The sequence below is a fragment of the Macadamia integrifolia genome, unplaced genomic scaffold (genome assembly GCF_013358625.1).
Source record: "Macadamia integrifolia cultivar HAES 741 unplaced genomic scaffold, SCU_Mint_v3 scaffold429, whole genome shotgun sequence".
Lineage (NCBI taxonomy): Eukaryota > Viridiplantae > Streptophyta > Magnoliopsida > Proteales > Proteaceae > Macadamia > Macadamia integrifolia.
In genome coordinates this window covers 273,050-289,968 of record NW_024870326.1, presented here as the reverse complement: position 1 = coordinate 289,968, position 16,919 = coordinate 273,050, and the positions used below count along the sequence as shown (strand labels likewise).

The window sequence follows — 16,919 nt, the reverse complement described above, 5'->3', positions numbered from 1 at the left end:
TTTAAACTTCATTATATTATTATGCATGGACCTAAAGTCATAGAGATTCCAAAAAGGGAAAATTACATGATTATGCACTTCTGGGTTTCTCTTTACAAAATTGCTCACCAAAAGTTTCAGCTAACAAAAATACCCAAAATTAAGTTTCACTATACAAAATTGCCCACTTAAAGTTTAAATTAACAAAAGTACCCAAAATTGAGTTTGGGTTTACAAAACTATCCACTCAAAGTTTTAGTAATAAAAAAATACATGATTATATGTGAAAGATGAAGAATCCCTATTTTAGTAGTTTTGTAAATCCAAACATGATTTTAGGTATTTTTATTAACTAGAACTTTGAGTGAGTAGTTTTATAAATTCAAACCTAGTTTTGGATTTTTTATTAACTAAAATTTGTGTGGGTAATTTTATAAAGAAAAATCTGAAAGTGGGTAATCGTGTAAATTCTCCCTTCCAAAATCGTTGTCTTGGGATAAGGCGTAGGCGCTAAATTTGAACATTAAGTTTATTTACATTTCCAATTTCCAAAAGCAAACAAAATAAAAGAAGACTGAAAAAAATTCACTCATTAATGTCTCCGAGAGGTCAGAGGTCGTAACAGAAGGAGAGTTGCGGAGCTTCGGGTGCTTCACTTCTCAAAATCCTGAGCATTTCCAACAAATTCAGATACTTCGCGATCAAAACCCTAATTGTGGCTTCACTGCAACCACAATTTGCTCAGATTCTTCTCCAATCTTGTTCCTCTTGTGGTTCTTGCGTGACAGTTACACAATTAAATGGATAGAGAATCTTCTTCAGACGAAGAAGAGGATCGACGAAACCTGATCGATCAAAACGAAATGAAGCCGAGCGGATCAAGCTTTGAGATTGAGGAATTCAAGAATAAGATCACTCGTCGTTTCAAAAACTTTAGTTTCAGTAAAAGGTACCTGCTTTTGATCTGCCTACTACTGTTTCTAGTTTTCTTTTTCTTCTCCATCGATATTGGGAGCTTGTTCCATCGCGTTACAAGTGTGAGAGTCGATTCTGTGAGTAGTAGGATGAGAGAAGCAGAATTGCAAGCTTTGTATTTGTTGAAGAAGCAACAATTGGGGCTTCTTCATATGTGGAACCTTATGTCTAATAATTCGGTTGTTTATTCGGAGAATAAATCGAACTCTACTTTGGGGTCTGGTTCTAATACAACTTCGAACTCGGGATTGGGAAGGGAGGATCTTTTGCGGTCATCATCGCTGTTTGATGATTTCAGATCTACGGTGCTTAAGCAGATTACGTTAAATAATGAAATTCAACAAGCTTTGTTGTCGTCTCACCGTACTGGGAACTTGTCGGCGTTGGTTGATGAGAATGTAAATCCTGAGTTCAGCGATTTTCGTTTTGATAGGTGTCGAACTGTTGCCCAAAGTTCAGAGAGAAGGACAATTGAGTGGAAACCTAAATCTAATAAGTATTTGTTTGCGATCTGTGTCTCTGGCCAGATGTCTAACCATTTGATTTGTCTAGAAAAGCATATGTTCTTTGCAGCTTTACTTGGTCGTATTTTAGTCATCCCAAGCTCCAAAGTCGATTACCAGTACAGCCGGGTTATTGATATAGATCACTTAAACAAATGTTTCGGGAGAAAGGTTGTCGTCTCCTTTGAAGAGTTTTCTGAAACAAAAAAGAATCATTTGCACATTGACAGATTTATCTGTTATGTCTCATTGCCTCGGCTTTGTTATTTGGATGAAGAACATATTAAGAAGCTGAAAAATCTAGGACTTTCTATGGGTAAGCTGGAGGCTGCCTGGGTTGAGGATATCAAGGAACCAAAAGAAAGAACGGTGGAGGATGTTAAGGAAAAGTTTTCCTCTAATTATGATGTTCTTGCAATGGGGGATGTGTTTTATTCCCGGGTGGAACAAGATTGGGTGATGCAGCCAGGTGGTCCGCTTGCTCACAGCTGCAAGAGTCTAATTGAGCCAAATCGACTTATTAAGCTTACAGCCCAGAGGTTTATTCAAACTTTCTTGGGAAAGAACTTTGTAGCCCTTCATTTCCGTCGACATGGGTTTCTGAAATTCTGGTATGTTACATTTTGCCTTGTGGAGTAACATATTCTTATTGGGTTTTCCAGGATTAGAATTTAATGTTACATTGACTTGTTTGTGCTTGTATGTGTTATTACAGTGTATGAAACAGTATGATCTTTTACTATAAATAGTAGCATACACATCTTAGTCTGCATGGTGTAGGAATGAAGTACTCATGGAAAGTGGAAACAAGAGTTTTGTGTTAGTAGGTGGTTGCTCTAAAAAATGTTGGTAGTCGGTGGTGACAAAAAAATTGGACTGTAGATTCAACATTGTAGCTTTATTTTAGTTATACAAGACAGTCATGAAAGAAAATGTGCATTTTGCATGAAGAAAAAACAAAAATAATTGGATTTATAAGTTCTAATTTTGCAGGATTAGATCGTGAAGTCAATGATAGATTCCAAGAATTAATAGAACATTAGTAATTTAAGTTTGCGTGGGCTGAATGTCACCTGCCTGGTTACAAAGTGAGTTGGAAGCTAAGTTTTATTCTCATGTTTTTTGTCATGTTGTGGGTGACTCTTGAAGTTAAACATGTCATTTTATTGAAATCCTAAACAGTTGGATAAGAAGGATATATTTTAAAATAACATTGACTTTCTCCAAAACTACAATCTTTGTCTGCCACTGCTTCTCATAATCTTTTCCGACGAAGATATGAGTTTCACTTCGAATTCGTGCTGGAGAAGTGGAGGAGTCCTTTGTCATTTCTGTGGTTGTTCGTAGTTCAGTTCTCCTCAGCGCCATAGATTTTTCTGTTCAACCTTTTTTTTATTTTTTGGAGATTCTAGTGTTGGAAAGTCATGTCTGCTTTTAAGATACGTTGATAATTCATGTATGGAGAGTTACATCAGTGCCATTAACATGGGTTTAAAGGACATACTGTCGAGCAGGATGGGAAGACCATTGGACTTCAGATTTTGGGGCACTCCTGGGAAAAAACATTTCAGTACAGTCACTGGATTATAATGGTGTATGATGTGGAATCACCAGCGTGGCTTTGTTCTTACCCTTCAGCCTACAGAAGAAAGCAAGTAAAATGGGAAAATCAAATCCAAAAGTAAGTATGCAGTTAAGATTGTCCAATTGGGTCAATCGGGCCTTGGAACACTTTATTTTGGCCCATGGTTCAGGTCTTTGGACTTTCTTCTTATTTTTGGGTTTATTGATAATGGGCATCTCTTATAAACTCATATAAACTCATATTTGGGGTCTTATTCTGTACAGGTTTGTTTAGTATAGAAAGAATCCTTTTAAGTATTCAGTTCTACGGACTTTGAGGTTTGATAGCCTTAGTTGTTGCCATCCTTCTTCCGCTCAACACGGTTGACCTTGCCAACCTGACGGTCAACCCTAGGTTCTTCCATAAGGCTAGAAGCCTATATATGACTCAGTTTTGAGCTCGACTTCAGCAGGAGACTTGGCCAAATTGCCTAGTGATATTCAAGGGTATTCTAGGCTTCTTTGACTTTTCCAAACATATGGTCAACCATTCTAAGTCCATGGTCAATTCTTGGTCAAGTTCTACATAGAAAGAGTTAGGCTTATCACCATTGGTCCAGTTATGGCACAGGTTCAACCATTGGTCTGGTTTTAGGTCTGGTTTCAACCATTGGTGTAGACATGTAGTCGAGGCCAAGGTAGTGGAGGAATTGTTACTACTTAGGATAACCAAGAACAACTCAATAAAGTCAAATCCTAATTACTAGAAACCTAAGAATCTATTCTTCAAAACTTGTTGTCATTAATGCTTCATGAAGAGAGAGACACTCGGCTTCCACATCACTTGAGCTCTTATAGAGATTTTCATTGTTGCTCGTAGCTCAGTAATCAATGCTTGATTGGCTTCTTGAGGTCTTTACATTTCAGAGGAGTTGCCCAATTGACGCTTATTCCTCAATATGATCATAGTTGTCAAGGCATCGCCTAGGTGCCCAGGCTCTTTCTTGGGTCCAAGGTGATAAACCCACCAAGTTGGTACTTCATGAGTTTATGTTGATTTATGTTTATTGCTTTGTTTTTTTATTTATTTTTTATTTTTTTATTTTTTATTTTTTGTGAATATGCTTATATTATATCTTATATTTATTATATGTTGATTTTTTCATATTAAGTCGTTACTGGTCTAATGATGTCATTTTGCATTGATATGGGTCATCTATTGCATATAAGCATAATTATATAAAATTACCATTACAATATTGCGTATTGTCATCTGCATGCCTTGGCCCCCTCTAATGCCTTGAATCGCCTAGTCACCTTGACAACTATGATTATGATTTTCATCACTCGACAGATGTTAGAATCACCAAAACAATATCATCAATTGCAGAAAGGGGATGAAAATCCAAAAGAGCTGCTAAACCGAACAGCAATCTGCAGGGGTAAAATGTCAATTGAGTGGTAGGTCTACATATGTCTTATGGTTCTCTATTTGGAATTGTAAGATAGGTCTGTATGTCTAGTGATGCAGAGAGGGTTAGTTGGTTTTCATTAATTTGATGACTTTTTGAAACGTCCAAGCTAGTTTTTTACTGATGCATTTTTTTACTATGAAGTTTCACTTTCAGTTTGTGGTTTTATTAGTTGGAAGAGTACTGCAGTCTCTTGAAAGTGGTGATAATGTCTGGAAGACTTGTTTACAGGGTTTACTCATGCAAGTTGATTTAAGTGTCTTATTTTCTGTGACAAGTTCTATGTAGAGGGAGCAATGCTTTAAGTGATATCAGAATAGGCAACTTTGAAGTTCCAAATCTATTTTTAGTTATTACTTAACATTAAAGGGTGGGTTTATGTGGAAAATCTCTGTTTCTTCTCTATCATCATTCTTTTCATTACTCCATTGCAGTCTGCTATTGTTTTGGGTCCACCAAGTTCAGTTACCAACAGCCATGAGTAATCAAATTATTCTTATACCAAATCTAATAAAATACCATGTTCGTCCCTTCACCTTAATCAGCTGGCCATTAAATAAAAAGGAAATCTATAATAATATCAGAGGAAACAATCTTTACCCAACATTCCGCCATAAGTTTTTATGTGATTGGCTATCTATATTTCAGGTGAGGATCATGGAGTTGGGTTTGATGTAAATGACCTCACACGGTACCTTTAATTTTTAGTGGAGAGGGATGATGTTGGGAGGAGAATCCTTAGTATATAGGGGGCTAATACTGTACTAATCTTCTGCATTTTCAGTAGTGTCATTTGGGTTGCTCACATCACCTAGAATCAAATGTCATGGTTCTGCACAATAATATTGGAAGCTGTGAAATTGCTTAGTATTGTATCTTTCAAGTTTCAACATATTGTTTGTGTTTCTATCATGGATGGGGGGCATCGCATTATATGACCCGCTAATGGTGGATTTGTGCCCATGCATTTCTCCATTCATGAAGTTACACAGAACTGAAATTATTGTTCTCTATGGTTAAATGTTCAGTGATGACATTTGAATAGTTAATCATAGCATCTGTTCATTTTGCTTCATATGTCATCCCTTTGATTTATTTTTCGGGCCATATACCAGCCAGGAGGTGGTTCATTGATTAGACCATCATGTTGTGAGTTAATAACAATTTTTTTAGTGGACTCTTATTATGTCCCTGCAGAGAATTTTAACATTCTCTTTAACAATTCTTCTTTGCGTTGTTCAGTAATGCTAAGGCGACAAGTTGCTTTTACCCAATTCCTCAAGCAGCAGATTGCATCACTCGAGTGTTGGAAAGGGCCAATGCACCAGTAATCTATCTGTCCACAGATGCAGCTGAAAGTGAAACTGATCTACTACAGTCACTAGTCATGCTTAATGGTAAAGTTGTACCACTAGTCAAGCGTCCATCTCGCAATTCTGCTGAGAAATGGGATGCCTTGCTCTATAGACATGGCCTCGAGGGCGATTCCCAGGTAAGCTTGGTGCTACCTTTTCTTTATTCAGGGAAAATACTAAAGATGGAATGAGCACGACATTTTTGTTTGTGTACTAAATTGGAAAATTGCTTTATCCTTGAAATGGTTCATTTAAATTTTACCCCCCAAAAGAAAAAAGGAAAAAGAAATGGGTCATTTGAATGTCGTCTCTAGCATTAGATATGACATAGATCAACCTGCCACAGATGGGCTTGCAACAATTCCATGACGTTTGATCCATGAAGCTTCTTGAGACCCCTTAGTGTTTTTAGGGTTTTATTGCTCTTCAATCTGTTTTGTGTATAGGGCACATACCCTTACTAACTCAATTTATCTTGACCTTTTGTCTGTCTAAATTCTACTGCCTACTGCTCAAAAGCTTGCTGAATATAGTGGACTTGAGGCAGACTTGGGGCAAACTTCTAGTTCGTCCTTGCCTTTGTAGGTACCTTACAGGTTATGAACTTGGAAATGGGGGAATTAAAGGCCTTGTAGCTCAAGAAATAATGATAAGAGGTCTAAAGATAATGCAAACTGTCAGATGTCTATTATCATTAATCAGATTGATGACAACAGTTTCTAACCCAAAATTCCCAATTCACTTGTGCAATTTTGAATAAAGATAGAATTTACCCCTTATTTATAGCTATCTTTCTAATGGAAGGTTGAAGCAATGCTGGATAAGACCATCTGTGCTTTGTCAAGTGTCTTCATCGGAGCGTCGGGATCAACATTCACAGAAGACATTCTCCGACTTCGAAAAGATTGGGGATTGGCTTCTCTCTGTGACGAGTACCTCTGTGAGGGTGAGCAGCCCAATTTCATTGCAGAAAATGAATGAACAGGGACTAGCAATAGCTGCTGATGAATCTACTATTGGATTTTGCGGCTTTGTTGTATCTGGTATTCAATGATGACCCACAGCTTTGTTGCTTGGTTTTTCCTGATATTAGTTTGACCTGTATTTTAGTGTATAATAGTATTCGTGTCAAGTAAAATTTCTATTTTGTATCGTGTGCATGTCACGGGATTTAGATCCTCTCCAGCACAGGAGGGTGCCCGGGGTGCTCCAGCTGTTGGATGTGGCTGGGCTCTCTCTGGCACTAGGGAGGATCAGAATTCTGTCACAGGGGCCCTTATACCGGATCCGGCTTCTCTCTATAGTGTTGATAACCTAGAGTTTGCCCATAGCTACCTAGGTGTATGGCACCTATCACTAGTGGACCCAATGGCTGTGGTTGCTTCTTAAAAAACACCCATCAGACCTCGATGCAACCCATACCCAATAGGAACCGGTTCTCCTCTCCCAAAAATCATGACAGAGGCCTATCCAAAAAATCAGAACAATCGTTACCAATTTAGTGTGATGATGTCGTTATCAATGGTTAATAATCGGTCTCGGCTGATATTGATACAATACCGAATTGATTGTATTGGTTTGGACAAGTCAATATTACCCTTTTTATAAATTTTGTTTTTCCCCTAATACCAATATGTTACATGATCCTTGATCTTGGATCAACTAGGTATCGGTCTCGATCTCAGCCAATACAGATACGATGTAGTCGTTACAATCAATTTGATACCGATACCTAAAACCATGATCGTGATTGCAGGCTGAAAGCCACGAACAAAATGCTGAATTACATGAGGTGATCAAGTTCCAAGCTTCTTGGTTCGGAGTTTGACTCTTCTTACCTCTTTGGAGCCATTCACATGAGGGTGTTTAGTGCTTTTCACTGTTTTCATTGAAAGTTAAATGGTTTTCATTCAATCATGGTATGACTTGGTCCATGCGGTTTTGGGGTCAACATGGCCTAGGCAAGCCAAAGGCCTGGATATCCATCGTTAGCAAAAAGAAAATAAAAAATAAAAGTTCCAAGTTTGGAGGAGTATTTCTATAAGAAGATCCAAGGTTTGCGTGCATGGTGATTATGTCACTAACGTTCGGAGCTTTGATCGCTTCGAGGGTTCAGCTCGATGCAGTGAAGGTATTCACGCTAATCATGATTATAAGGATCCTACAAGAACCGATCCAAATGTTCCCTTAGTCTCTAATGAATCTAGAGCAGGTGATGATCTCACTAGGAAGGTTCCTCTTTCATAACGAGTAAGGAACTAGTGGACAGGGTCAAAAGTTGCAGCGGCGACATCGAGGTGAAGGATGGGGCATGGGGCATTCATGTGGGACGATGAGAGCAACAAAGCATTGATACGAGATTTTAATGGATCCGGCTCCTCTGCGCGATCAACACTCTGTTCTGATTTTTGTGAGAGAAGAGAAAAGGAGCTGGATCCTATCGGGTATGGGTTGCATCTAAGTCTCATGGGTGGTTTTTTTGGAGAAGCAACCAAAGCCATTGGATCCTCTAAGGACAGTTGTGCACTCAAATAGCTATTGGCAAGCTCTGGGCAATCAGCGCAATGGAGAGGAGCCGGATCCCTTATACCATACCAAAAATGAGTTATTAAATTTAAAAGGAAAAAAAAATGCAACTAGAGACCGGTTGAACAAGAACTAGTCAATGTTTCTGGTTCCTGATCTTTCAGTGTGATCACTGGTAGGGAGCAGCATTCTTTGGTCCAACGCAGTTCAGGATCCGTACTTTGGTTCCCTAGAGTCCAAACTGCAACATAATAGTCGAATTTACCTTGGACTGGCCAGAATTTTTAATCTCAGGTTGATGATTATATATCCTTTTTTTTGGTAGATCATACCAAGTGTTCAATCTCAACCTGAACGGCCATATGTTTAAGCAAAATTCAAGCCGTACCTTGTTCCCCGGGCCGCCGGAAGCGGGGGGAGGGGGGAGGGGGGAGGGATGTAGTGTGCAGAAAACTTACAGTATGACAGGTAAAGATGGGATTTGATTCTTGGCCTCGAGGGTTACAACTCCCAGAGACTTGTCGAGTGAAGCAAAGAGGCATCTCCGACCTCATTATATATCTTGAAATTTTTGAACTCTTGGAAGTTTTCGGATCATCTGAACAAATATTGAACAATTTACAAGCTTGAAATTGATTGGTAGAGAGCTGATTTTCAGTCTTGCTAGTAGTGTGTTCTCCTGGCAAAATCTGAAATGTGAATGCTCAGATTTCGGATCCAGTTCCATTTAGAACCTTGCAATGCTTTGTGTAGTCAGAACAGATCAGACTTTATCAAAAAAGGGGAAGGGGGGGGGGGGGGGGGGGGAAGAGAGATCTTAAGAACGATTAAGAGTTGGTCTCAATGTTCACACAGCTGAAGAAGATCCATAGAATGTGGTATGCTGAAAACAAAGTATTTATATCAGATCATCACCAACACTATCAAGGTACTGAGGCCAACAGGTATTGCCCCCTTTCCTAAGACAACCGAGAAGAATCCTTACCACCATTTGCTCCAGTAATATAAAAAGAACAGTACAGAAGAGTAACTACCTGCAGTACTTCACTCTGACCTACATGAAATAACACAGCAACTAGTTCAATAGTCCTCTCCTAAAAAGATTCTTCCTCCTTACAGAATCTCTACCTTTATCTCCATAACCATAATTTTCAACAGTTTCTTGTATCACAAATTTGATTCAGTAACTCTAGAAGCCAACATCTCCAGCTCCCATGATCTCCAACCAAATGTAGCTTTATTGGAGCTCAATAATCTTTGTTCTCTTTTTTGGCTGATCATGATCCAAGGAATTGTTTGGATCTGCCTTTGGGTTTTTGAAGTTGTCAGGTGAGCATGTTCTATCATCACCATCACCATCACCATCATCGCTGTCAGTGTCATCATCACTGTTTTCTGAGTATGATCCGTTACTACCAGTTCCCAAAGTACATGGTGGTTGTGAACCAGCCATGGCAGATTCAGCAGCTGCCACAGCTTCAGGAGTGTGAAGATCAGCAACACCCAGCAACAAGTCCTTTATGTAACACAGTAACTTGTATCAGTAAATGAATCTGTAGGCTTTAGGATAGTCCAAGGGAAGGAAGGAAATAGAAGTTCACTAACCATTTCAACATATTCAGTTTCATTACCGGTGAGCACTTCGATATCATAGTCATCACAACATTTCTCCTGCACATGGATGGTATTGCAGTTGAGCATAAATTACAAGGGGAGGGAGGGATCAAACTGTAATGAAGAATGGTTCCCTTATTTGGTTATTCTTTATACCTGCGCATCATGCTGCAACCTTTTATTAGCTTCCTCCATAACTCCTAGGAAAGCCTTCACTTTTCCAAGAACTGAGACAATGGAAAGAACCAAAGGATGCAATTCAAAAAACAAGAAAAGGCCAACAGTAAACCAAAACTTCAAAATAAAATAAAAATGGACTAGTATGTTTAATTTGAATGTCCAATGGGTTATATGGGCCATGGTCTTAATATTTTTGTGCTCATTATTGTAATGAGCCAATTCTATAAGCCCAACTGTGAGGGATTTGAGTCATATATGGGATTAGTGTGAGTTTCTATTTTGGTAAGTTATATTCTTTATTTTAGTAGTGTTCCAAAAAGGGTTGGATAGATATGCTACAACACAACTATAGTTTTGTTAAAGTTCTAGAGGTTTCTATTTTGAAGAAGACTTCAATTGTATGGGATCCTCCTCACCACTACATAGGGAATTCCTATTTTGCTTATTTCCATGAAGTTATAAATAAAGAGTACGGGTTCACAACCACTACAAACTATTTGAACAATTTGTTAAGCTTATGCTTGCTGATTCCTGTGAGATTTAGTACTCCTTTGCTGTGAAAAACAGTGAAGCCCTTGGCAGGATGCCAAGTTGGACTGATGAGATGCCAGTCAAGTTTTAGGTGGGGAGCCTGGTCCATATCCTTCATCTTCTATCTTCTTCTTCTTCTCTTTTCCCCATTGATTCCTATCCCTGATAGCAGTATTCTGCCATAATTTGAACCTTGTGGTAGCACCATTTTTTTTCCTTGTTTCTAGTATTCCTTTTTTCACTAATTTGCACAACATTTGCTATTATGTTTGCATACTTTCTAATTCTTCTCTTGTTTCTATTTTTGGATTTAGTTGCTAATCTTTGGGTTATTGATTTTTGTTCTCTAATATCTAATTCTGTTTTAGTCGTTCCTATTTTCTATATTATTTTCCATGTTGGTTCTCTAATTACTAAATCCATTCACTAACTTACTTTGGTTTCTCTTACTAGTCTAGTTTCTAGTTGGTACACTGATGTTTCTAAATCTGATTCCAATTTTCCATTAAGAAACAATTTAGTAACCACCAAATATGCTTAAATCTGACCGTTGGTTCTGGTTCAAACTAAAACGGTTAATTCTCCTCTCCCATTAGCCCACTTGAGCAAAATTTTGCCCCCTACTCCTTTCGGCCATTTATGGGCCGTGAAGGAGTAAAAGCTTGACTTTCCTCTTTCTCTTTCTTTGACTGGGGTTTTCCAATGGGACTTTGAATGCCATTTGGGGTTTTATTTGACCTATTTTGCTCAAACTCTGCTATTTTTGGGAGTTTATTTGGCCTACCCAGCTCGGTCTTTTCCATTCTGGGTGGCTACTCAGCCTATTCAGCTCGGATTTTCTATTCTAGGTGTCTACTTGGCCTACCCAACTCGGCCTTTTCCATTATGGGTGGTTACTCGGCCTATTCAAGTCAGGATTTTTATTCTCGACCTTTTTCATTTTTGGCCTTGCCTTCTTGGGAGGCTACTCGGCCTTTCTAACTCGACATTTTTCCCCTTTTGGCCTTGCCATATGGGGTGGCTACTCGTCATGGACAACTCGGGCTTTGGCTTCCTGGCCTTCCCCTTTTAGCCTTGCCATATGGGGTAGCTACTCGTCATGGCCATCTCGGGCTTTGGCTTCTTGGCCTTTCCTTTTTGGATTTTCCATATACGGAGGCTACTCAGCCATGCCAACTTGGGTTTTGGCTTCTCGGCCTTCCCTTTTAGGACTTGCCATATAAGGAGGCTACTCGGCCCTGTCAACTTGGGCTTTGGCTTCTCGACCTTCCTTTTTTGGCCTTGCCATATTAGGAGGTTACTCGGCCCTGCCAACTTGGGCTTTGGCTTCTCAACCTTCCCTTTTTGGCCTTGCCATATTAGGATGCTACTCGGCTTTGCCAACTCGGGCTTGCCCCCCCCTTGACTTTGCCATTTTGGGTGACAATTCGGCCTACCCAGATTGGCTCGTGCCTTAGACTTGAACTTTCCTTTCCAGACTTTGGCTCGTGCCTCAGTGGTTTTTTTAAGTCAGTATTGCCTCTTACCTCAGCACATTCAATTCTAACTAATGGTTTCAAGAAATGACCGAGGTCGCTCGTGAACTATGCTTCTTCACATGATTCTCTTTCAAGGTGATGTACAATTAATGTTGACATGATGGAAAGTCAGGATGTCACCCTGAGGAGATGACACATCATGTCTTCCTCGGGGAACGGAAAGGTCGTCTTCTCCCTCCCATTTCAATAAGGTTAGGATCTATATAAGGGTATGGGATTCCTAGCCATACTTCAACATTTTCAATCAGAGAGCTCTACTCAGTCCACTTAACTCGGAGGTTATCTCCTCGGGCTTCCAGGTCGTTTGTCTTCCCATTGAGTGGAGTCGGCAATTCGGGTTTTATTTTCGGCACACCCCCCTTTGTCTACGAGTAAGTCTTGACTTTGCTCTTACTATTTGTCATGTCGTCCGCTGCCTTTAATCTGGTGAGGGCCATTAGTCAGACACCCTCGAATTCATCAGGTCACGACACACGCCAAGGGCGGTTCTACTTTATCTACTTCGGGCTCCTCTTCTTCACATCCCTCTTCTTCTTAGACACAGAGTGACAACGAGGTCTCTTCCTCTACTCACCGCTGTAGGGACATGGTCCTCTCCACATACCTTGAGGATCGAGCTCAGGCTGCGACCTTGGCTGACTCTCCTTGAGGTAGGGGCTTTCCACATAGTAAACATTTTGAGGCAGTGTGATTGGGAGTATATTTGATCGGGTTGTAATTAGTCATAAAATTATTATTTAATTGTTAATTTTAATTAAGTTTTCATTATTAATTTGACCACATATCGTGATGATCTTTGATTGCAGGGTTTTCAAGAAATGTGCACAGGTTTGATGCTAAATGGATGGAGATGGTTCAATCTAGAAACAAAGGCAAATGATTAAGGGCAGATTTGGAATTTCCAAGAGAAGATGGGAATAAAGAAAAAATAAAAAATAAAAAAAAAGGAAAATTGAGGAGAGAGAAACCCCGCGGTTTTCCCTCTCTTCTTCTTTCACAAGTTCTCTTCTCCCTCTCCTACTTTCTCTCTCTCTCCTTCTCCTACTTTATCTCACTCCTCTCACATTGTCCTAACCATCTCCTAAAAACCCTCCTCTAGTAGATCTCCCTCTATCTTCTCTCTCCAATCTCACGTATCTTTCTCTCTCCTATATTCTTTCTTCTCATCCACGTTCTCTCCCTATTCTCTCTCTATCTCCCATCTACTAGGATCTCTCCCCCATCCCACGTTTCTCTCTCTATCTCTTTTTCCTAAGTTAGCCGATCTCTATCTCACTCTTCCCTAATCTCATAGCATCACTACCCTACCCACGGTTCTCCATCTCCCACCGAACCTCTCCCTCCTACAATTTCTCTATTTTCTCTCCCATCTTACACGCACATCCCCTTCTTTCTCTTCCCTATTTTTTCTCCCATGCCCACGGTTACCTATTTCTCCCTAGAATTTCTCTCCCACTTGATTAGCTCACTTGCTTTCCTAATCCATCTCACGCACCCTTATCTCTCCCTCCTTTTCTCTCCTAATTGAATTGGGTCTCTCTACCATCACACGAACCACCCTCTTTCTCCATATATCTCTCTCCGTCCTTCTCTTGGGAGACACACTTCACACCCATTCTTTAAGAATTAGGGCTGCCCATATCACTCCTCACACACAAGATAGCTTGCTGGTTTTTCTTTTTTGGTTCTCATAGTTCTCTTTTCTTCTTGGATCACACCTTCTTTGGGTCGGATTTTCCTAGACAGCATTGCACAGAGGACACCACCATTGCATCGAGGTTCATAACCACCATTATCATTGCTGCCCTTCATTCATTAGTACCATGAGCGGCTAAGTCCCCTTTCTATCTTCAGGTTTAGATGAAGTTTTGAGTTATTACTATTTAATTTCTGGTTGAAAGTCATACTTGATTGTTTGATGTTAAAGACCCTTTTCCCATTGTGGATGATTTTAATAGTTAAATTAGTTTAGAGTATTTGTGATGCAATTGCACGATTGATTTAGGAAAACTTGGCTTTTTTATTTGATTTTCTTTTAGTTTAGAAACAATTTCTTTTGGTATTGGTTAGTTTCTAATTTTAGATTAGTTTCCATTTGAATGAACTTCCAATTTTATTGCTTTGGTTTTCTTTTATAAGCTATGTAATACACTAGTAACAAACAGATTTTTTGGAATGAATTTGAGAATTTAGGTTTTGGTTGAAACGATGGCTGCCATGGCTGCCGACCCTCTTTTTCCCCTTTTCTGATTTTCTCCCCTCTTCTGGTTTTTTCTCTTATCTTCTTCTTCTCTCTTTTCTGATCTCTCACTTTATTTCTTCTTCCTAAGCCTTTATTATTTCCTGCCGTTTATTTTACCTGATCTGAGATACTCTGTTCTGGGCAACAGTACCATATTTAAGAGAGCTTCACAGAAGTCCTTTCTCCAGTTGGTTGACCCTAAGATTTGAGTCGAAGGCAACCTATACTTAGGCGATTCACCCTCTCTGAACCTCGGGTTATCTTGCCTTTTCTGTGGTAAGAATTCAGATCTGCAACGGGGCTGAACCCTATCTTCTGCCAGTTCAGATTCCATCAGGTTGTTGATCGATTCCTGTAGGGGTTGGGAGTTGGTGCCTGAATCTTGATGCTGCTACGACTTCTTCTATGATGCCCCAGCTTGAACTATAGAGTTGTGGCTGAGAATCGATATCCAACAAGTTTGGATTACCGCTGGTTCTGTTCTCTGTCAAAACCTAAGGTTGAAGATGAACAACCTCTTATTTGCAACTAAAACACTTGCTGAAATTTCACATGAGGTCAGATCTTTTGTTATTTTCACAAAACCCACTTCTTTCTAAAGTTTTGTTTCTAATTATCTCTAGTCTAAACTTAAATTCCAGAATACCCCCCTTACTTTTCTATTTTAGTTTGACCCTAGTACCTATTTTCATCTCTTTTAAGTGCTTGAGTATTCCTGAATTTGCAAGATTGCCCCTCAACCTTTAAATTGAGATATTTTATCATTCTTGTGGGCCCTAAGCGATCCGATTTCAGTCCTTGGAATCCGGATCGGCATCAATTTGTCTCTTTGATTCAATTATTCTATTCAAACAATGGTATTTTATGTTGATCTGTGGCATGCACTAACGATACCCTTTAACCAATCAAACTAAGCGTGCTAAGCAAAAGCGATAGACGATAGTGTTTGACAAGATAAGTTATGCTTAAGGTATCTAGAGATTATATTTTTGTGGTTGCATTGGAACTTGTAGTTTCAGTGAACCGAAGGATGAACCAGAAATTGGTAATAATACCAAAACGGATTCAAGGACTGAGGATAGTTTCTTCTCATTAATTCTTGTTTTTGTTAATTGGCTTACTTAATTTTAATTTCAATTCTGAATTTTATAAATTTGATTTCAAAACAACATTCACCTCAATCTTAGTAGATTTAGCCTTCTAGTTCTCTGTAGGTTCGACCCCTTTCTTACCACTATCTCATAGTTTAGTTAAGGTTTATTTTGATTCGTTCACAACAGCGATCAAATTTTGGCGCCACTGCGTGGGAACCGAAGCACGGTTTGCTAAGATTGATTTAGTTGTTTTGTTTTATTTTGTTTCAGTTTTAATTTCAGAATAGTTTAAATTTAGATCAGCCTAAGATGTTTTATTTTGTTTTGCAGATAGACCAGTTTGTAGAGCAAAGAAGAGTGCACCATCTTCAACCCAACTCGTTGAATTTGCATTCAGCCCTTTCGCACAGCCTGGGTATTAGCTTCTCTTTCTTTTTAGTTTATTTTATTTTCGTGGTTGTTAGAAGTTGATGCATGGTCGTCGTTCTTGTCATCCCAACTTGACCAATTTGGCCCTAAAATTGAGAGAACTTTGCATTTAATTCGAAAAAATAAAATGGCAGGGGATAATGGACCTATAAGACGCCCATTGAGTGAACACTTTACCCCATCGACTTATACGTCTACCTCATATATTAGGGTTCCTGCTGTTCAGGCCGCCCAATATGAGATCAAGTCCAGTATCATTCAGATGCTCCCATCTTTCTATGGACTTAATAATGAGGAACCATACAAGCACTTGGATGAATTTTTGGAGACATGCTCCACTGTCAAAATCCAGAATTTTTCCAAAGATGCCCTTAGGTTGACCTTGTTCCCATTTTCCCTCAAGGATAAAGCCAAACAATGGCTTAATTCTTTGGATTCTATAGTGATTGAGACCTGGGCCTAAATGCAACAGGAGTTCCTGAAGAAGCACTTTCCCATAGGTAGAACTAACTAAATCAGGCGAGCCATCACTAGTTTTTCACAAGTTGATGGTGAGTAATTCCATGAGACCTACAAGAGACTTAAGGGTCTAATTAGAAAGTGTCCCCATCATGCTGTACCTATGTGGCAGTTAGTCCAATGTTTTTATCATGGACTGACAAATAGACATAGACAGATGGTTGATGCTTCCTGTGGAGGCACTTTTATGCATAAAAGTGAGGATGAGGTATGGAAACTATTTGAAACTCTCAATGAAAATTCCCTACATCATGTGTCAGCTTCTAGGACTAAAGCCCCCACCATTGGATCCCAAAAGAGAGGTGACCTCTATGAGGTAGGCCAATCAGTGGCCATAAACACCAGTGGACATGCTTTCTGAAAAGCTTGACCGCTTATACGGCAGAATTTTAGGCAATC

At 39.4% G+C, this 16,919-nt stretch overlaps 2 protein-coding genes and 1 non-coding gene across 3 annotated transcripts in view; 1 reads left to right on the top strand and 2 right to left on the bottom strand.

The window, feature by feature from the left end:
* The first annotated feature begins 536 nt into the window (after positions 1 to 536).
* Positions 537 to 6,998, top strand: LOC122068582 (O-fucosyltransferase 36-like). Its single transcript, XM_042632442.1, has 3 exons — positions 537 to 2,068; positions 5,735 to 5,984; positions 6,652 to 6,998. Exons 1-3 carry the CDS (start codon positions 780 to 782, stop codon positions 6,826 to 6,828), a joined length of 1,716 nt encoding a protein of 571 aa, XP_042488376.1. The 5' UTR covers positions 537 to 779; the 3' UTR covers positions 6,829 to 6,998.
* A 2,209-nt stretch (positions 6,999 to 9,207) lies between these two features.
* Positions 9,208 to 16,919, bottom strand: part of LOC122068577 — a 31,805-nt gene continuing 24,093 nt past the window's right edge. The window contains exons 4-6 of the mRNA XM_042632435.1: positions 10,144 to 10,214; positions 9,979 to 10,044; positions 9,208 to 9,889 (exon numbers count right to left, since the gene is read on the bottom strand). Coding sequence (XP_042488369.1) covers positions 9,611 to 9,889; positions 9,979 to 10,044; positions 10,144 to 10,214 — 416 coding nt within the window. The 3' untranslated portion in view covers positions 9,208 to 9,610. The remainder of the gene's footprint in view (positions 9,890 to 9,978; positions 10,045 to 10,143; positions 10,215 to 16,919) is intronic.
* Positions 16,514 to 16,619, bottom strand: LOC122068587. The gene has a single exon (XR_006137187.1). It is a non-coding gene; the product is annotated as a small nucleolar RNA R71 (small nucleolar RNA).